The sequence below is a fragment of the Juglans microcarpa x Juglans regia genome, chromosome 1S (genome assembly GCF_004785595.1).
Source record: "Juglans microcarpa x Juglans regia isolate MS1-56 chromosome 1S, Jm3101_v1.0, whole genome shotgun sequence".
NCBI classification, from domain to species: domain Eukaryota; kingdom Viridiplantae; phylum Streptophyta; class Magnoliopsida; order Fagales; family Juglandaceae; genus Juglans; species Juglans microcarpa x Juglans regia.
The window spans coordinates 2,339,784-2,362,729 of record NC_054595.1 but is presented as its reverse complement, the minus strand read 5'-3'; the positions used below and the strand labels follow the sequence as shown (position 1 = coordinate 2,362,729).

The following is a 22,946-nucleotide window of genomic DNA, read 5'->3' as shown; positions in this document are numbered from 1 at the left end:
GCAGAGCTAAAAATGTTATTTTTTAGGACTCTTTGTACTTGGGGCATTACTGTGGGGACTTTAATGGCATGGATTTTCATGACTTCTTAGTTTTTAATGCTCCTGCATAAATAGGGCATATTCTGACTTTGTAATTGACAATTGATTGGATTAATAGATACTTATTTCACTTATCAAAAAAAATTTTTTTTGATAAGTAATAACTTGTCAAAAAAAAAAAGAAGATGCCAGCTTCAGATTCCCATGGCCTAAGATTGTCAGCCAATTACCAACCTCATCAACTATGGCACAAACAGACCAACATTTGGTTTTCTCATGATATTCAATACAAATCCAAAAAGTCCTAAGATTCAACAATTGTCTGAGCCCCTTGTTCCATCTCCTCAAGTCAACAAAGAATAGACTCCACTCATTATCTTCGTTAGTGTACTAGTCATGTAAATGGTCCTAAAGTATTTTATATAAGCCAAATTGCAAAGTGGTGCAGAATAGTTGACTGGAATTACAATACCCCCAGCCAGTTAAAATCTTTTCATTGATTCATTCTCAACCTCAAGATGAGGTTTGTATTCACAAGAGAATCGTATAACAGACACTTCCTAGATATCACATAAGCTCCGAAACTTTGTGCACACAACTAAAGTCACCCATACAGTTACCTTCCTATTGTTTCCTACAAATGTAGATCTCTCTCTACTATCTTCCTCCAATGTTATTTGTACATTCTTTGCCCTTCTACAAGTGTATATCTCTCTCTAGTATCATTCATCCCTTAGTCCTTTAATAGACACAGGCAATCTGACCTTCCATCTTATAACCAAACCTTACCTTGATGAATTTGTAGCTCACAGATTAGGCCCATGTTGCACATGGATGGCATGAGCCATAATTTGAAACTAAGGTAGCTAAGCAACCCACTCATTTCGGTGACAAGGGACATAATTTGGGAAGGCGTGGAAAAGAAAATGTTCAGAAGTGAAGAAGATGAAGAGTCAAAATGTACATTTTATTTCACTATCTTGTTGAGAGTAATTTTGCCAATTTATACAAATTCAGTGATGACTACGTAAGATATTTTTCATCTTAAATTCCAGTCTTTCACAGATAGGGCAACGTAACAACAAAGCTTCAAATTGTGATTCGAATTGCACATCCAATGTATTAACTAATTTAGAAGCAGTTACATCTAAAAGATGCAACTAAAAGCAAATGGAAAATTTCACAGAGAAGAATGAGGTGAAGTCAGATTATTTAATTTGACCCTATCCTAGTTTCTTCCTTAAATACTTGCATGAATATAAAGATCACACAACAAGCCACCAAACCATTCATCACACAACATATTATTACATTTTCCAGAATTAACTAATGCCTACCTTAATATAAACCAACAAATTAAAACTTCGAAGATAAATACTAACATCACTGCAGCATATAGCAAACCATCCAAAAGGAACAGACAAATCAAATTAAGATACATACACCTAGATTTCCTTAACATGAGCAAGAAGGAACTAGATTTTTTTATAACTAAGAAACTAGATGACGAGGATGACCATACCTTTTTGAAGTAGTTTTCGGTTTAATGTTGTTGTTAGATGCCCCGGGACACAAGGAGTCAACATAATCGTGCCTTCAAACAGAAATTATAATATAACATAAAATGATTAGCATAACTGCTTTCAATAGAGTTACTTAGAAAAAAAAACTGCTTTCAATAGAGTGAGTGTAAAATACTGGCGAGAGTTTTTGATAAGTAATTATGACACAGATAATATTATCACATTTTAGTTAGCTCAGCTAGTGAAATCTCTTGTACTTTTACAAACAGATCCGGTAGGCCCACCAACACCTAGGAAAGAGTGTTTAAGGGTTGAAGAAAATGAGAGGTTACCTCACATTGTGCCCATGAGCTCGGTGAGCCTCCCAGGGACCAAAAACATAAAATAACATAGATGACATGCATCACTAAGAAAGTAAAAGCCATACGGATTCATTTTAAATTGTATAGGAGAGCTATTTTGTTCCACCATTCTTTGTAAATATCTGGCAGAGAAATCACTCTTTGAGCCATGGTACTTGAGAGGAACCCAAGGCTGTAAAAGAAAAGAAAAGAACAAAGTTTTCAGGTGATGACTCCAGGTAATGCTCAGTTTGCAGTATAGATGTAAACAGAAGAGTGAAAGAACTCCAATAATGCAGGCAGCTCTTCAACCATAAAAATATGAAGAGAAAGATGACTAGTTCCTACAATATCCTACAATGGACTAAATAAAGCAAACAGATACAGTCAAATAAAATAAATTGAGATCTGCTGCTTGGGGTTGCCATGACACATGGTAGCCGAGTCCAATGTAAAACATATGATTGTCATGGTTCCACATGAGAAACAGAAATATGTGAGTCAAAATAACAAGATCAATCAGAAAAACACTTGCTTCTGATTAACACGCTATCATCACAAGATTAATTCAATGGAATTAGAAAGAAACTGAATAAGCAAAATTCAACGGGAAAAACTTCTATGTACATGGCAAACAAACAACTTGAAAGGTCAAAGCATGCGATCTGACAAAAATTTAAGCCATTGAAACTAAAACATGAACCCTTCCATGTCTTTAGATTGACTAAGTGTGGGTTCAAAGCTATATACATACTGATACTTTTGTATTTAACTAGTCATCTTTTTTCTTATAAGTAAATATAGAAGACAACAAATATTTAACCAGTCAACTAGTGAAAAACATTATATAAGAAAGCATCTAGAGTTACACACAGTTTCTTTTTAATGAAGGGTGAAAAAATAGGCAACAATGACACTTTAGATTTTTTGTAAAAAACAAAAGCCCTGGTGTGAGGGAAGAGGGAAGGAAAAACAATTAGCAACTAATTAGTCTTCATTCTAAGCCAAAAAAAATTACCAAATATCAACTGTTATATCCCAAGGTCAACTATCATACCTCTTCATAATTGGTTTTCTCCTCAGTTGAAGACTCTATCCGCTTGTTCTGAATTAATAAAAAAAAAAAAAAAGGTGATAAATGAATAGGCAAGAATTAAAATCTGGGCAGAGGGGGCATATAAGCATAAATACAACGGTATGCAATAACATTCTATTCAAGAAATGAGAAATGGAGTCCACACCACCAAAAAAAAGGTTAATAGAACAGCTAGTGAGCAATAAAATATATTAAAGCATTGATAATTACTGCTATTCCGGATCTCTTATCAGCTACTGTGGGTTAAAATAACTAGAAGAACCATAAAAGCAGAAGTCATGTCAGCATATACAATAGATACAAAAACTAGGATATACTTCAGTCACCACCATGAACACAATCAAATCCATGCACTCAGGTTTTTCTGCAATAGGTGCCCACAGTTCTTGTAACATGTGGGTCCTAAAGTAGTGTTTAGAGTTATTACTTTATTAATATTTTATTATTACTATTATTATTATTATCATTATTAATATATTAGTTTAGTAAATATTTTATCAGATCAGTTTTGAAATAGCAATTTCATTTGAGTGGGATTCTTCCACTCTATACGCCCCTTTTATCCCTATGTTTGATTTCAATTCCTAGTTTGAATAGTTTCCTAATCAGTAACCAACACTCACCTCAAAACCCTCCCATAAAATCCTCTCTTTTCCTCTCCATCAAACCCACGATATCTTGCAGCCAAAACCCTCAGCGACATCAAATTTCTCCTACACTTCAAACCAGAACTACACAGCAAAAGAATCGAGAAACCACTTTCATGGAAGCCACCGTAGCACTCCCTCTCCATACCAAGTCAGCCACCTCGTCGGAATCACCCAGAGGACAGCGTCGGTAAGTCCTCTTCTCTCCTCCATTGAGTTCCTCTCTCTCTCTCTGTGCTGTGAGTAAAAAGTTCTATCCATTCTACTTCTGCTCCACTGTCGACCACCACAGCAGAAGTCGGAACACCTCTTGGTAGCCTCAGAAACTGCCAGCCGGTCGCATCCCGTCGAACTCGCACCTTCCCGGTAAGCCCACGCGGGAATCCCTCCATTCTTTTACTTGCATTGTGATTCTCGTTCTAACAGACCACAGTTTATTTCCCTCTGTCCCGCAATTACAATTTCCTCCTCAGAAGCCTATGCTTCCGTCGACCTGGACTCACCCACTGTTGTCATCGCCTTGCCCTTCTCTCTTGGTGAGTGTCGCACAGTCTCTTCCCTCTCTCACGAGCTCTCTGTTTCTCAGCCCTTTCTGTTTTCCAGAGAGTTCTTGCCCTTTTGAAATTAAAATGGGCCCTTGGGCCCTAAGCCCATTTGGCCAAGTGCCTTCTTAAGATATAAGTGTGCTAGGCTTAGTTTTTAACTGGACTTGTGTTTAAATTGAGTTGGGCTTGATTTTATTATATTTCAGAAACTATCATAATTGTTTAAGTGGATTGATTTCTTGTGGGCATGATGTTTAAATGAGGCTGGTTGTATTTTACAAGAAACCACTATGTTATACTTTATATGGGCATGGTTTAATTGAATAAATATATAACCCATGAACTTATTTTTTCAAAAAATGTTTAAGGGATTGAAACTTATATAGCTAGGCATTAAATTATGGTTAGCCTATAGTATTATTAAAGCCCCGTTTGGATGTTGAACTGAATTGAGATTAATTGAGTTCTTTATGAATAATAGTGAGTTGAGATAGTGGAGTGAGTTTTGTGGAGCCCACCTAAGATGAGTTTAGATGTGTTTGGATGTTAAGATGAGTTTAGATATATTTATGAGAAGTTGAAAAAGATTGTAGGTTCCCGCATGTAAAGAGGTGTTGAGTTGAAAAAGGTTATGGATCTCATGTGTAAAGTGGTTTTGAGTTGAGATGAGTTTAGTGATTTGAGAGTTGGGTGTTTGGATGTTAGACTCGGCTCAAAATTAGACTGAAATGAGTTTATCTCAGTTCAGTCCAACTTCCAAACGGGGCCTAAACCTATTTTATGAAATTATTATTTACACCGTTATTTTATAGAATAGTTAATATATATTCCCTACTAAATTATATTGGATGGACTAGATATGATATTATGGTTTTAATGGCTATATGATATTAGTATTTAATGAATTCAGTATATAGCTGAATATTTTATTAGATTAAAGTTCATGATGTGTGTTCAAGTGGGTAGAATGCTACGACCACGTTTTCTAGAAAGTTAGTAACGTCTAGTACCTCGTATAGGTAACGAGCTACTAAGTAGGAACCAAAAATTAGCGCTAAGAGGAAAGTAGCATGATCATAACTATATGTGTGCTGTAAATTATTCAGTTGTTGCATGAAAATGTGAGGTTTACTGTAACCTATGCTACGCTACGAGCCAGTTCAAGGTTAGCCACTTTTCATGAATCTCTATGAATTTCGATGATATGTTTGTGAATGAGATTCTGTCTGCCATGCTGATATGGATTGTTGTTAGAATGGATGATATGTTATAAAAATCACATGTATGCCATGTAATATCCATATGAAGTTTAGATTATGTTATGTCATGTCCATGCTATGCTATATTGCATAAATGACGTATTTTCAGAACTTCAAATTTCTTTACCGGGCATTATGTTATGAATGTACGTAAAATTCCTGACCTACGGGAAGGGGTGTTACAGTTCTGTAGCATAGAGTCAAGAACAAAAATCACCTGCTTCTTAGATGGACTAACAGATCTTCCTTCAGCAGATTCTTCCAATTTAACTGTAACTTCTCCATCCCCTGCAACATTGTTCTTCCTTTTTGAGCCACCAGACCTCAGATGTTCCAATGATGGTCGGAGCTGCACAACTGTATGAATTATATTCAGGTGCAACTGCACAACAAAAAAAGAAGTCAAAACGTCTTTAAATGGTCAATAGAATTGATTTGGACCTTGAGAGATAGGAAAAGAGAGGATAGAGCCAATCATGGGGGAAAAGAGTTGAGAGGTATTGATACAGATTTTCTCAAACGTTGCATCTGTTATCTCTAAATAAAGCAAACACGCATATTAAAACAGGTAGGAATATTAATCTACCAACGAAAGTTAGAAACTCTTTTTCATCAAATGGTGTCTTTGAAATTGCATACAACTTTTAAATGAGATATCATCCCCATGCTAGCAATTAAAATCATGGAATGAAGCGCTGACTGGCCTAAAAACATGAGTAACTGCCTTCTAATACATACAAGAATATCAATAAATGCCACATATTTCTCAAGACAATGAGCTACAACAATAGAAATAGGGAAGAGAAACAGGCAGCAAGTCAGCAAATTGGAGAGAGTACAATTAATTAGAGTGATCCAACCGCCCTTCAATAAACACAGCCGCTTCCATCTAACTAGTAAGAGATACTTTTTCTCAATAATATAATTCAAATGGATCTTGGCTTGAATGGAGCCACAAAGGGGATTAAATACTTCATAGGTAGAGAAGACACCATACATCCCAGGATACCCAGCCAATCCTCTGATCCCATCCACTACTCCAAATGGGACATTGTTAATTTGGCCAAATTAATTTTCAGCCGGAAACATCTTCAAAACATAAGAACATTGTTAGTGGCAGAGGTGAAACATCAATAAACCCTAATTAACCTTATCATACGCCTTTTTCAAGATCCAATTAACAAAACACACCTGGTGCCCCCCAATCTGACTTTGCTATCAAGGAATTCAATGGAAATAAAGACTTGGTCTAAATCTGATGCCCCTTGATGAAAGCATTTTGTGTCCCACAAATAGCCTCATCCAGCATTGTTTTCAACCTATTGAGTCTACTGGCAAGGACTTCAGAAATAATTTTGTATACACTGCCCACTAAACTGATAGGGCGGAAATTCCTAACATCCATATACTCGGCTATCTAAGGGACAAGAGCAATAAATGTAGCATTAAGGCTCTCCAAGTGTTGGTAAAAGTGCACTTAAGCACAAAGTGCTTTGCTTATCAAAAGCGAAGCGCATTTACAAAAGCACACTTTTTTTTTAATGCGCTTTTTGGGGCTTTTGTGTGAGCTTAAAGCACAAAAAGGCACACTTCCGTAATTTAAAAAAAAAAATAGTATAAAATATCATTTCAAGACCTACAAGATGATTTAAACAAATATTCTTAAGTATTTTGTTGATATTGAAGATCATTTAGGTACCATGGCACCACATGTTGTCATATGTGAAGTAGATGCTATGAATTCCACATAGTCCATGTTGGCATTCTAGATGAATTGATAATTGACTGTTTATGTTGAGCATAGAAGTCAATACCTATAATTAGTGAGCTTTACACATACTCTTATTCAACCATGTACTTTAATTTTAGGGAAATTTAGTCATAGAACCCCTTGTGCTTTTGGCCATTTAAGATTCGCCTCGTGCCTTTTTTTTTTTAGGATTAACTCCTTTAAAATTTTTGGATTAGATCCCTCCATCACATTTTCGGTCTATCTTAATTAACAGATGACAAATGTCACCCCGTGAACCTCCCACGTATCAAACTGTTTTTTCTTATTTTCAAAATTCAAAATTAAATTTAAAAAATAAGTTTTAATCATTTCTTTATTAAAAAATTAAAAAAAAAATAGAGGTTTGTAGGAGTGGAGACCACAGGCAGCCACCCCATGATGGCCAAAGCATGGTCACCGCGTGGGTGGCCGGACCACCCCGTGGTGGTAGACCAAGCCAGAGTTGATTACGTAAGTAATTTATATAAATAGTTAATTACTTGATTTCATGTTACATAAATATGTTCCATCCTGCTTTTCAAACCTTTTTTATTGTATTTTGTGGATCTTTTGGTATCATACATTAATTCTACAAATAAGCGCTTTACTTCAATCAGGCACGCGTTCGCTTTGCACTTTGTGCCTAGGCTCTAGACAGTGTTTGTGTTTGAGTGCACCTAGTGCTTTCACCAACAATAGGCTCTCCTCAATCTTGCCTAGTGCAGAGAACTCATGAAAGATAGTTATTAAATGAAAGATAGTTATGAAAGTTGCTATGCATACCTCCCAAGAAGACTTAAAGAGTAACAAAATAAACCCATCCAAACCCAAGGCCTTATCACCATTCAGTACTTACGCTAGGGCTGAGCAAAAATCCGACTCCGCTCAGACTCCGAATCGGAGTCAGAATTTTTTTCCTCTTGGAAGTCGGAGTCGGAGTCAATGATGAACCGACTCCGACTCCGCTCCGATCCGACTCCGACCCCCCGCCTCCGAATCCGACTCCGCCTCCGCCTCCGAATCCGACTCCGCCTCCGCCTCCGATTTTATACATATTTTATAAAAAAAAAAATGTGTTTTTCGATATATTAATCATTTAAATTTTATACAATTATATCTTATATAGTTAGTTAAACTCAATAATATACTAGTTAAATAATATATTTATACTATAATATATAGACTAAATTGACTAATAATAGTTTAGTATACGACTATATGTAAATATCATACTATTACAAATTTACAATATTACTAATTTACTACCATGTAACACTAAATTACTAATGTATAAATATAATAGCATGTAATACTAATATATATATAATATACTATAAATACTAAGATGCATAATAATATCAACATGTAATACGAATGGATAAACACTAATCTATAAATTTATAATAACATTTAATACTCATGTATAAACTATAATAACTAAAGTATTATTCATATAAATTTTATATAACAATATCTTGTATTAATTGTATTTTTTGACCTAATAAATTCTCAATATATTCCTTTTGATAAATATATTAGTAATACCATATTAGTAATACTAATACACACTATTCATTAGTATAATAATTAGATTTATGGCCTAATACTAATACTATTAGTAATCCACTTTAAGTCTATATATAAATTACTATATAAATCACTATAGTATTAATTACTAATACTATATTACTATATGATACTATTAACTATAGTGAATCAGTGATATACTAGTATTAGACTACTAGTATACTAATACTATCAGTGATATAGTTAGTATAATATTTATACTAATACTATTATATAGTTATACTAAATTAAAATCACTATAGCAAATACTAATATATAGTTATGCTAATCACTATAACTTATACTAATATATTATATTAAATTTATATAGTTATACTAAATCACTAGAACTAATATTAATATAGTTATACTAATCACTATATCTATATATAGTATTAATATCACTATTAGTATAATATATAGTATTAATATATATTACTTGTTTTATTTAGTTGTATTTTTTGTTATAATCAAAAGTTTAATAAGTTTAGATTGTAATTTTGAGAAAATTGAAATTTGAAAGCCCACAATTTTTATTTTTTTTTAAAAAGTGGGTCAAATATGAAGTTAGGAAAGACAAAAAAAAAAAAAAGTCCAAAAATCCAACTCCGCTCCGACAAGTCGGAGTCGGAGTCGGAGCGGATTCGGCACAGTTCGGAGTCGGAGTCGGAGTCGGAGTCGGAGTCGGAGGTCGGATTCGACCTCCAACACAGTCGGAGTCGGAGTCGGAGGATGGGCCCTCCGACTCCAAAAGGGTCGGTGCTCAGCCCTAGCTTACGCCACCTCTAGTACTTTGGCTTCGTCAACACTGGTAGATTCAAAACCAATACCATCAAACTTAGGTCTCCAACTGACTTTTTTAGAGTACATATTGGTATAGAACTGCTGCATATGTGGACTTCACTAGGGATGCCCAAGATTGGGAGTTTGAGGTTATTTCAGATTTTTATGTGGCTCTGTATTCCGTACATATGACCGAGGGCACGATGGATAGGATGTTTTGGCGCCCTTCCAAAAAAGGTAAATTCACGGTCAAATCATTTCACAGAGTTTTATCGAACCCAGGCAGGCTCTCATTCCCATGGAAGAGCATCTGGTAGACCAAAGCTCCTTCAAAAGCAGTTTTTTTTTTTTTTTTGTTTGGACAGCAGCTTTGGACAAAATTCTCACCACAAATAATCTAAGGAGACGTCGATTAATGGTATTGGACTAGTGTTACATGTGTAAGAAAGATGGTGAATATGTTGATCATTTGTTTCTACATTGCGAGGTGGTCAGGACCCCGTGGGCTGATTTTTTTACAGGACTTATTTTATCAGGAGTCATGCCCTGTAGATTGGTGGACTTGCTAGCATGTTGGAGAGGCCTTCGAGGAAATTCACAAGTCGCAGCAATATGGAAAATGGTTCCTATATGTAAGTGTTGGTGTATTTGACGGGAGCGAAATGATAGAAGTTTCAAAAACCAAGAGAGAACAATGGAGGAGCTGAAAGTTTTTTCTTTAAAACATTGTTTTCTTGGGTGGGGGCTATTGTTTGTAATGGACTCGATCTCCATGGCTTTCTTCTTTCTGTTGTAGATTATAGCTAGGCATTGTCATGCATACTCCATGTGTACTTGGGCTTTGCCTATTATTATGAATAAAACTTCTTGATTACTTACCAAAAAAGAAAAAAAGAATATTTCCAGGTCCAGATTCTCTATGGCTTTTATTCAAACATGCTGGGAAGTGCTTGAAGAAGACATCATGGGGGTCTTCCATGAATTTCATGAAAATGGAAGGTTTGAAAAAAGCCTAAATACAACTTTTATAGCACTCCTACCAAAAAAACCTGGTATTGTAGAGGTAAAAGATTACCGTCCCATTAGCTTGATGAGCGGGTTGTACAAAATTCTCTCCAAAGTATTGGTGAATAGGTTGAGCAAGGTGTTGGAGAAGTTAATATCAAAGCCTCAAAATGCCTTTGTCAAAGGTAAAAAAAATCCTCAACTCAGTACTTATTGCCAACAAATGTTTGAATAGTAGACTCAAGTCGAAAGAGTTGGGGCTTTTGTGCAAGCTGTATATGGAAAAAAGCATATGATCATGTCAACTCGAGATTTTTACTTTAATGCTCGAGAGATGTGGCTTTGGTACAAATGGCGTACATGGATCCATCAATGTATCTCTACGGCTTGTTTCTCTATATTGGTGAATAGCACACCAAAAGGCTTCTTTAAAAGCTCATGAGGATTGAGACAAGGTGACCCTCTTATCTCTTTTAGTGATGGAAGCTTCAATAAGATGATTTCAAGTGTCGTGGAGGGTGGGTTCATATCTGGATTCTTAATGGAGGCGGCAATTACTAGCTCACTCAACATATCTCATTTATTATTCGCTGATGATACTTTAATATTTCGTGGGGCCATGATCAAATTTGAGCCTTGAGCGCTCTCTTATTATTATGCTTTGAAGTTGCATCAGGGTTGAAGGTGAACTTGGTCAAATCAGAAGTAGTGTTAGTCGGGGATGTTCCCAATTTGGAGAGAATGGCGTCCATTTTGGGATGCAAGATATCTCAGCTACCCATGAAATATCTTGGCTTTCCGTTGGGTGCTACGTTCAAATCAAAATCTATTTGGGATGATGTCCTAGAAAAAATGGAGATGAAATTAGCTAGTTGAAAGATGATGTATTTATCCAAAGGTGGTAGGGTAACCCTAATAAAATTACTCTTTCCAATTTGCCAGCTTATTTCCTCTCATTATTTCTACTCTCCGCCAAAGTGGCTCACCGCATGGAGAAACTCCAACGCGATTTCTTAGGGCTTTTTTTTTGGGGGGGGGGGGGGGGGGGGGGGGTGAAATGGGCCACAATTTACTCTTTCATTAAAGGATGTACGGCTTCTTTGGGGAAGTTTCTCACTCTAGACAACTTGAGGAAACGCCGAATCATAGTCATGGACTGGTGTTGTATGTGCAAGAAGAGCAGAGAGTCCGTTGACCATCTACTACTTCATTGAAAGATTGTCATGACTTCGTGGAATGAAGTCTTTGCTCAGTTGGGAGTCGAGACTAGCTTGGGTGATGCCAAGAAGGGTAAGTGACCTCCAAGCCTCTTGAAGAGGCATTCGGGACAACTCTCAAATTGCATCAATATGGAAGATGGTCCCAATATGCCTATGGTGGTGCATTTGGAGAGAGATGAATGAAAGAAGTTTTGAAGACCAAGAGCGGTCAATGGATGAGCTTAGAAACTTATTTTTCAATACTTTACTCCATTGGTTGATTATAATTGATTTTCATGGCATGGCCTTCCATGAATTCCTTGAATCACTAAACTAGCATGCTTAGGCATTCCTCTTGTATATGTCCCGTATACTTGGGTCTTGCCTACTCTTTTGATCAATAAAAATTTGTTTACCAATCAAAAAAATTATCCCACTTCTAGCTACAAATCCCTCAAATTTAGTCTCCAACTCACCTCCTCTAAAATGATGATTTCTCCAACTCATTAAAGTTCTAAGACCTTCTCAACCTCATTCCTGTTTATGGCACTATCTTCTTCAAGAACATCAATCTCCCATAGCTCATCCATAAGGAGTTGTTTCTACTTCCCAACATGCTCAAACAACCTCATTCCATTTCCTGAAATCTACCTTCAAAACATTCAATTTACAAGCCATATGGAAGCTAGAAGACCCATGGAAATCATATGACAACCACAAACGTTACAACTTCTAACAAATTCCTCGAATTTCACCCACAAGTTTTTGAACATGAACTACCATTTACTCCAAAAATAATCATCACAATCAAGAAATAAAAGAAATTAGTCTGAAAATAATCTAAGAGCCTCTTCTAAGTAACATCTGGGAACAAAGCTACCCAATTACGCAAAAGGTTTTTTTATCAATTATGGACCATGTCGGTGGATCTCAGTTGTTGGACCACATGAACTTATCTCCTACAAGAGGTATGTCGAGCATATATTAGCACTGTAGTTGCCAATAGGAAATGTCGCGACTAAACAATAAATTAAAAGCAAAAATTCACTAACTACAATGCCATTTACTAAACTCTTCTACAAGAGAGAGAGATAGAGAGAGAGAGAGAGAGAGTACCTTATTACCTATCAGAACACCAATAGCGTGGCCAGTTGTGTGAGGTACCTTCCACGATGACGACAAAGTCTAAAGGAAAACCAATAAGTATGAATTCAAGTTACATCATATACTGTTTCATGCATAGAATAACTTAGAAAGAACGAAAGCAAGGTTACAATAAATCAAACCCCCAAACAGATGTGGTTTTCAAACAAATGAAATAAAAGAGTATAATAACCATGTATGAGATAAAATTGATATCACAACTTAGGGGCATACTAGCCACACTAGCCACATTTGCACCATACACCAAAAGGACTGGTTAAAGTTTCAACAATAGCTCCCTAAGGATAGTTTATAGACTCTATTTTACCTAGTAAACATCTCATGTTGGGTCCATGCGACAATTTCCCCTCTTATTATAAGATAACAAAAAAAAATTTATCAGTAAATAAAATTTTCTTGATCATAAAAATAGGCAAAAACCCAAGTACACAGGTTGTATACAAGAGCAACACCTAGGAGTGATGTTCTAGTGATACAAGAAACTAAACAAAATTCATTGTATCACAATCAAGTTCCACAAGTAGTGGACTAACAATACTGAAAAAAAGTGAAGGGACAAGGACCACATCCCAATCAGCTTAAATTTGAGAGAGAAACATTGTTCTTAAAGTAGAAAACCATTTCCCAGATTGGATAAAAGTGCAAAACTATAGATACAGAAGTATGGCACCAAAATTAATAGTGTTTGCATTGAGCTCCAAAATCCGGGGAGAATAGGTTATCTGTATACCTAGGAGACTTATGCCTAAATTGCCATCATTATTTTCCAGGCCCACTATTTGCCAAACCACCAGGTCATTAAGTCCAATATGAGTATGATCACCTAAACATGCTTCATAATTAAGAAAACAAGAGCATAAAATATCCACCTATATGAAAAAAGGACCAGACTGGTTCAACAGGGGACCAGCCTTAAGTCTGTTTGAATCATCTTTTATTAACCATTCTAATTGAAAAGTAGATTGGGCCATTGAACCAATCATTAAACCATTCATATCATTACAATGGAATGGATATGTAGAACCTTTTCTCCTAGGCCAAATTAATGTCTTGTGCAACACATCACCGAGACACATTTCTTTAAAAAGAAGATAGAACTTAAACCGAAACTCTTATAATCAGCTTACATATTCTAACCATTATAGGGAATGGGGCAAGGGGGCTTCGAACTCTCTTAACCCTGAAAAATCTAAGAAAAAGCTCATGATGTCTCTCAAAATTCTAAAGGCATACACTTAAAAATTGCTAAAACTCAAAAGCCACAAATCTTTTAGGGCATGTTTGGATGCTTGATTATCTCAGAATTTTGTGAATAATAGTGAAATGGGAGTGAAGATGTTTTATTGGGTTTTGGAAAATGAGAGAGAGAAAGTTAAATAAAAATATTATAAAGTTAAAAAACTGTTAGAATATATTTTTTTTAATATTATTTCTGTTGCAACGTTTGTAAAAGTATTATCGATTTTTGTATTTTGTTTTGAAGTTTGTAAACTTTGTATTGATTTTTGTGTTTGCATAATGATTAGATAATGATTAAATGAGAATGTTGAAAATTTGAAATTGTAAAATGTTGTGTTTGAGAATGAAATTATGAGAAGTTTTAAGAATTTTGAGAATTCTCATAGTATCCAATCATGCCCTTAAACAATCTATATTTTCTGAGTATACAAGAGTTTGACCCAAAAAAGGTTTCAAAAATATATCTTTTTTTAAGGCCATAATACGGAACTTTCCTCCACCCTCCCTCATGTCCCTTGAACACCTCTAGCTCTCTTATGTTTTCTCTCTTTTACTCAACTAGGACTTCAAAGCAAATAGCTGAGTTTTCTGTTGAAAACCAAAAACCATTGTCTATGATTCATAAATCACTGCCAAATACATGCAACATGCAAACTTAGGTAGATAACATAGTAATAAAATTTCAGCATCTTGAATCATGTTAATAGTCTTTTCTGTTATTATACAGAGCAATTGTGCATTATGTAAAAAGATCAAAAAATCTTGATTACCAAATTTGTTTGCCCTGTAAAAAGATAAAAAAAAATGTTGATTATCTAACAAGTTTGCCCCTGTAGAACTTCTTACTCTGCTACTGACTATAGCTGTTCACTTTGATTTATAAATACATAGTTTGTACTCTACCACTAAGTAGAAGAGGACATGTAGCTAGTCAAACAACGGACTTAGCGGCTGCTCATGGTCAGCCCAAAAAGTTCACAGAACAGCGCACAACCTCGCCAATTGGGCAGCTTCCTGAAATGTAATAGGAAGCCTTCCCATATTGAGACTCCCCCACCTCGTCAACACCCACTGTCACCCCTTCGATACCCCCTAGCTCCCTTTCCCCTCTCCTTCATTTCGATTACCCTCTTACCCACACAAAAAGAGTAGAAGAGAACATGTCACAAATGCAGACACCGTGAGAGTGTAAGCTAGTAGTACCCATTTGCAACCCCAAACAATCCACCCAGGGGAAAAAAATTAGAAGAAAAGGCTAGCCTAACCTAGTATAACTAATGGTCATAATTTTGAGTGATACCCCAACATCAAGTTTCATAATTTCCATATGACTTATGCAATTTAATTTTACATCACAAATTAACCAATTTCACAAACAACCCAAAATTTTAATTCGAATACCATATTACAAATAAAAATGGAGATTCTTTCCATTTTTCTGCCCATATTGCATGATGCAATTTGAAAAAAAACAGTATGCGCACCCTAAAACATTTTATTTTGCCGGTGAAAGACCAACCAGGATATCTCCCTTCGAATTACCATCCAATTCATGCGGTTGGAAGCTCTATCACAAATGATCGCATCATTATTATCTTAGTATTTGCACTATGTAAACAACACTCTATGCGTAAATAGGTTCTTTATTCATAATCAGGATAAGAAATGGACCTGCTTCGTCAACTTCAGACGGTTGCCGAAATCTTGGTCAAAATTCTTGGAATCGACATCTAGTGCCAAATCTACTTCCATTTGATCACTGGAAGGTTTCACCCTAACCTACAAAACACAGACGCAAAACTCATAACTCCACCCTGCATTACAAAAAAACGAATGTAATGCGCTGGATTCATCCGAAACTACGCACCTCTTCACAACGATCATCCAAATCGTATGGCCGCCAGGACGGTCTCAGAGGATATTGCAAAACATATAGCTGAAAACAAGTTTTACAAAAATAAAAGACCCACAGACACAAATGAGTGTTGAGAATAAGTGGAAAATAAAAGGTGAGAAGAGTTAAAAAAAATTTGCACTGGTAGGCCGACCTTCGTGTCGTCATCCATGGGGGGATTGAAGAAGACGTCGATTTCGCGGACAACTGCGTCTTCCTCCATGGCATCATCTTCCATAGATTCTTCCTTGGCTTCCGACAGGGTTTCATCCTCCATTTTCACATCGCCATTAGAAGCCGAAGCCGAAGCCGAAGCTTCGGCCATTGCCGTCATTGCTTCTTCATCTTCCTTTTTATTCGGAATTGCGGCACCGAGTTCCCGGGGCTCTGCCTTCGGTACGGACTCTCGAGGCTCAGGTTGGGAGTTCGGTTTCGATTTCGGCTTGGATTTCGGCGCAAATCTTGAAGTCCGAGACGGAACCTGGTTCGGCGCGTCGATGTCGTCCAGGTCCATACTGGAAAGTCGAAATCTCCGTTTGTCCCCCCGACTCTATCTCTAACGGGACGAATACGTGATTATCGCTCCGGCAACCGGTGAGGTTTAGGAACGAACAGAGTAGGGTTTGTTGAGACGCGTCCCCGGTGAAGCTCTTTTTAACCAAGCACTCACACAGTTTTATTTTTTATTTTTTTAAAGAAAAACACTACTTTACCTTCTCTTTTGTACTGTTTTATTTGACAGCTTGATAAAAATATTTTTTTTATTTAATAATTAAAAAAATAATTTTAAGTATATCGGTATTTTTTTTTATATTTTAAAAATATTTAAATGTAATAAAAAAATAACTCTAAAAATTTTATATCACAAAATATTTATATAACATAATTTAATTTAAAAGATATATTTTAATTTTTATAAAAAAAAAATATAGAATAATAATGTTATGCCGCCCTATATTGTCCTCTTATTTTAACTGCTCATATATTTAATTTTTTTACATTTTTTTATTGATTAAAAAAGTAATTATTAATGTATTAGTACTTTTTTACATTTTTAAAAGACATTTAAAAATATTAAAAAAATGAATGAAAAAAATGAAAAAATGAAATTTTCCCTAGAGGCACGTCCAGCAGTCACTACTGAGTAGCACTCTAGCAGCACTCAAAAAATTAATACTATCTTATAACGTGCAACTCATTTTATAACATGCAACTCTCACACTGTCCACTTTAAAAAAAAAATGAGGTATACTTTAAATCCTTAAAAAATACTTTATATAGCAAGTTTCAAATATTTTCAAACGAACTATGCAAAACTTACATATCTTAAAATTTAGAATTAGATTGTTGGAAAACATAACTCATTTCATCTCATCTCATAATTTCTTATAATTTTTTTTTCAAACATCATTCAAATACAAACACTTTTTAATTCTAAATATTCAAGTTTTTCATCTAATCATTATAATTTTTCTAAACTTTCAAGCAAAACATAAAAAATAATTCAATTTTTTCAAATTTTAAAGCAAAAATTATATTAAAAAATTATATTCTAACAATATTTTAACTTTAAAATATTTTTTATTCAATTTTTCTCTCATTTTCTAAAATCCAAAAAAAAAAATTAATTGAAGGCCATGTTTGGATTCAAAACTCACCTCAACTCATCTCATTTCATCATTACAAATTTCACAAATTCTCACACAAAGTATAATAAACAATTCAATTTTTTTAAATACCAAATCAATAATAATATTAAAAATAATATTCTAACAATAGTTTATTTAATTCATCTAAAACCATCTCAACTCATCTCTGAATTCAAAAATTTCATTATTATTCACAAAATTTTCATCTCATCTTATTCCCTAAGCATCTCATATGTGACGCTCCCAGATTCCACTCGAGATCATACAGACATCTGAAGTATTGAGATATGCAACACAAGGTTACCTACCTCGTTCGTGACAATTAAAGATGTAATGCGCCTAACTTACATCTAATATTATGTAATACTCGCAATGGATAATTTTTCTTAAACAATACTATGCACCAACTAAAGATATCTCAAATACTTACAACATAATCCATATTGAAATGTTAAACATCCATGATTACAGTATGAGTCTTAAAAGGATTGTAGTCTAAAAAATATGAGAGTTAGAGCTCCATCATTACATCACCAAAACATAATCAATAGTCTAGTTCATCAAGCAACTTGCATAATTCAACTAATGATGTCATAATACTGTCTATAAATCTAACAATGGAGGCCACAAGCTCTACGTCACATCAATGTCACCTAATCAACCTCCTCTAGTCGGTCGGGTTTCATTCCATTTCTTGGTCCTGACACATTGCCTATCATTCGGGAGAAATGATAGTTGAAATTACCACGATAAGATTTGAATACAAACCTCAGCAAGTTAACATAAAATTTACACACAGATTAATGATACATGCATGGCAGTAAAGACATAAATACATAATCAAAGTTATAAGCAAGTATAAAATAACTTGATGTGTAACTTGGCATGAACTAACATGATTTGAACTGAAACGTGAATTGAACTTAAAACTGAACTTGATATGACATAAACTTGAACTTGAATGTAAAACATGAACTTGAACATGAAACATGAATGTGAACTTGAAATATAAACTAAAACGTGACATGAACTTGAACTGAATGTGGAATACATGAACTTAAATGTGAAAATACATTAATTTTGACAATCAAAATGATTTCACTAGTTGTTTCGTCAGGAATAGTAAACAATTAAAAATGATTTCGTTCAACATATTCCGTCAGAGATACTTAGACAATCCGAATGATTACACCATGTGTATTTTAAATGAGATACCCTAACAATCAGAATAATTATCTTGGGAGTACCTAGTAATACTCTGACAAACAGTATGATATCGCCAGGAAGATTTGAGTAAAGGTAAAATGATTACACCGAAAATACCTTATGTAAATTATCAATGGAGATACTCGAACAATCATAGTAATTATGTCCTAAGTATCTCAAGCATGACTAGGGTTGGGCAGCAGGGCTCCACACCCCACTACCCCGCCCTGCAAGGAGAAGGACCGGCAGGGCTGAGGGGCGGGATGACCCCAATGGGGCCTCGCCCTGCCCCTCGCTCTGCTCAACATATATAAAAAAATATTTTTTTATATTTATATTTATATATATAATATATATTTTATATATATATAAATAAATATATTGTATATAGATATATACAATTTATTAAAGATTTGAAATTGTATTCAAGTTATTGAAATGTCTTGGTCTCCTGCGCCAACCTTACTAAATCTCACATTACTGAAGTATGATTATTGCATTGCCTTGACTTCCTATATAAAGGTTGGTTTAGGAGGTCAATACAATCCAAAATATAACTCTAATGAGTTTAAGTTTTTTTTGTATTTATAAATTTTAATTATATTATAATTTAAGTCCAAAAATATATTTTAAGATTCAATGGGTTAGCTAGGCAGGGGACGGGGCGGAGATTGAGTTATGAGGGAGAACTGAGGGGCTTCTTGATCACCTTTCTTAGCCATCTTCGTGGGATTAATTTGTTGAGAGTTTAGAGAAGATCACTAAAGAACTTATATTTAGTTTTATTTATAGTGGATTTACGTCAGACCCATGGATATAAGTCTCGGTGTTGAATCATGTTTATTTCATTTTATTTATTATCAAGCTACCCATGGATGAACCGGTAAAGTATTACTCCCATCGATCATCACTACTTAAAGACAAAGACAAGAGGGTCATCCGACCATATTATTAGACATCCGTGATTGAAAAATACACCAATTGAAAGCAATCTCAAAAAAAAAAAAAAAAAAATCTCTCCCCAAAGTTTAAGCATGGAAGTATTAACTCTATTTCTTTTGTTCGAGACTGCAAGTGATAGTTAGAATTGTGAAAAAACAAAACCACCAGACAAGTCGACTTGAACAAGCAACTTCCAATGTGATCTTGTTGTCCCATTGGGCTTTGATTCAAATGTGTATGCCGAAATCTCTCCTCTAAAACGTGGTTTGCTACTCTGCCATTAGTTAGATTTGTATAATAGAATTGTTGAAACGGATTCCGTACTTGTTTTTATAGTTTTAACTTTATGGCTCATCGTTGTCATTTACTTGTTAATAGGTTCTTCGTGAGTCTTCGATCTTTGAATTTTGTAATTTTTGAAATTTCTTATTATAAATAGTATTCTTCCGTTATATGTGAGGGAATAATGATAAAACTTGACTACAACCTGCATTTTTTTTCTTTAAAAGAAAGTTGAATTAGTGAAATTGCTTATCACTTCTGCCTTTCTCTTTTCTTACTTTTTGCAGTGCAGATATGTAACATGCAAGAGTAAAAAACTTACAATGCACGTACTAATATATGATTTGTATATTTAAATAAAATGATAAAAATGATAAATTACATATTAGTGTGTAGTGTAAGAATGATAAATAATATTTTTATTGTAAATTAATCTGGTTATATGGAATTGAGGAAAGAGATACAAGGAGCATGAGTTGATTGTTGTAACCCAAAACCCTGTCGTACAATGTATTCTGTTTAAACATACTTGTGGAACTGAAAGAAAGGAAAAAATAAAAAGGCCGCTTTTGCAGATCGTGGACTTTTTGCATGTAAAGCAAAAGCTAAAAGATTTGATTGTGTTTGTGGACAATCGTCCTCTTAAGCATAATACATTTCTTTTTAGCACGAAGTAATTATAATGGACACAACTATATATCTTTTTGCTGACAATGGTACAGTCCTTAAGTTTCATAATTAAACTTTATATCCGTTATTTTTGTGTGTGATTTGAGGCAACATTTTGTTTTTTCTTTGTACCCAAAATGCAAGACTCATGACTAGTTGGCCAATTGAACATGGATTGCTTTCAAGTCTCAAAGTTAGCTGTACTTCAACAATTATGTTACAGTTCCCGTGGAAAGGAATAGTAATGTAAACGCTGTTTTTATATCCGATAGAGATTTGCCTCAACATTAGTCCCCTCAAGTTCAAACATGTAATAAAGGCGCGTTTATAGCAAGCATTTAGAGTCTGTTTAGATAGTAAGATGAGATGAGTTAAGACGATTTATAAATAATAATGAGATTATTAGTTGAATTTAAATGATTTATGAATAATAGCGAAGTTATTAGTTGAATTTAGAAGAGATAAGATCCTCGACCCTTAAGACATGGATTTTTGGCTCTATCTCATCAAGTGTGTTGATTCTCTGGTCCGATATTTATGTTGTAGAATAGCGAGTGTTATTCTAATATTTACCATGTGACACATTTCACCATTATTGAGAATAAATTTGAGCTAACAACAATGATGAAAAAATCTGTGAAATAACCACATCAAATCTAAGATTTGCCACTCGAGTTAATTCCGCTTCCGTTATATACTCTAATATAAATTTTCTAACATGACAAGTCTCAAGAAAAAGAAATAGAAATGCAAAATAAATCATATAGAATTTATTGTTGGAACCCATTTTATATTATGTCTATCTATTTTCTATTTGAAATGGAGTTTTATTTCCTCATCCCACATTTATATTTTCTATTTAATAATGCGAGAAAATACGAGTTGAAGATGATGAACAGCTCAGGAGCCCAATACAAGAGACAACACGTGCATAAAAATAGAAATAAAAGGTGTTAGGTTGATGTTGATCAACATGATGAGGGTAGGAGTTTGAATTTGTGAAATGTAGGTGACTAAAGTAAAGCCTGTGTAGATTCGCATGGCCATGCAGTGCACCTACTTCCACCGCCTCCAGCGGTGTTGCTACAGTTTGTAAAAAGCCATCTTCTAAAACGGTGTTTTTTTTGTAAGATAAGGATAGGATCAAGAAATTGATCTCAAAATATTTTTTTTTTCTTTTTTTTCCTCCACCTTGCACCGTGGTTATTATACTGAGATGTTTGTTGAGGAACCCCACTCCCTCTTCATGTATCTTCTTTTACTTATCTAATGAAAATTTACTTGCTTAGAGGGAGGAAAAAAAAAAAAACTGTGTAGATTCATACCTAAATAGTCTATAAAAATATATATACCCGGAAACGTGATTGGTCCTTACAGTCTCTAAACTAAGGGCAAAAGTAAAGTTTTCAAGGCCCCATATCATGACCTGAATAATGAGAGTTTGAACTACGGAAAAAATGAAACCCCAAGTCAATGCAAGTGATGATGAGAATATGGAGAATAAAAACGGCAGAGCTTTTTGAATATACATGCCATCTTTTTCGTAACTCTTTACATAATTCTGTGTTAAATTAAGAGCATTTTTATAAAAATAACTTTTAAAAATTCATGCTCTGTTTACGAAGTTCTAAGTTAGTAAGTTTCTAACTCAAATCTTATCGACTTTTACTCAAATTTTAAACAAGCTAGTATACTTTATTAATTTACTATTTTTATTACTTACATCTGTATCGTATCAGTAACTTAGACCAGCTCAAGCAAAAGGACACGTGAGACTTGTGACAAGTTTGAAAAGTGAGATGAAATAAGAATTCTAGGAACAACAGATAAATAGTTTGTAAATAATAGCGAAATAGTTTGAATTAAGATATTTTATTGAAATTTAGAAAATGAGTAAGAAAAAATTGAATAAAAATATAATAAAGTTAAAAACTATTATTAGAATATAATATTTTAATATTATTTTTAAATTTGAGAAAATTATATTATTTTTTGTATTTTATTTGAAAGTTTGAAAAAGTTGATATGATTAGATGAAAAAGTTGAAAATTTGAAATTAAAAAGTATTTGTATTTGAGTGATATTTGGAAAGGAAATTATGAGAAATTTTGAGATGAGATGAGATCA

The 22,946-nt window shown here is 34.3% G+C and overlaps 1 protein-coding gene across 3 annotated transcripts in view; it reads right to left on the bottom strand.

The window, feature by feature from the left end:
• The window catches only part of LOC121246282 (DNA-directed RNA polymerase III subunit RPC5), a 42,641-nt gene extending 25,900 nt beyond the window's left edge, over positions 1–16,741 (bottom strand). For all 3 annotated transcript variants that reach the window (XM_041144386.1, XM_041144388.1, XM_041144387.1), the window contains exons 1-8: positions 16,226–16,741; positions 16,045–16,113; positions 15,849–15,956; positions 12,891–12,959; positions 5,668–5,832; positions 2,961–3,008; positions 1,990–2,096; positions 1,562–1,633 (exon numbers count right to left, since the gene is read on the bottom strand). In XM_041144386.1, coding sequence (XP_041000320.1) covers positions 1,562–1,633; positions 1,990–2,096; positions 2,961–3,008; positions 5,668–5,832; positions 12,891–12,959; positions 15,849–15,956; positions 16,045–16,113; positions 16,226–16,585 — 998 coding nt within the window. In that variant the 5' untranslated portion in view covers positions 16,586–16,741. The remainder of the gene's footprint in view (positions 1–1,561; positions 1,634–1,989; positions 2,097–2,960; positions 3,009–5,667; positions 5,833–12,890; positions 12,960–15,848; positions 15,957–16,044; positions 16,114–16,225) is intronic.
• Positions 16,742–22,946: the final 6,205 nt, after the last annotated feature.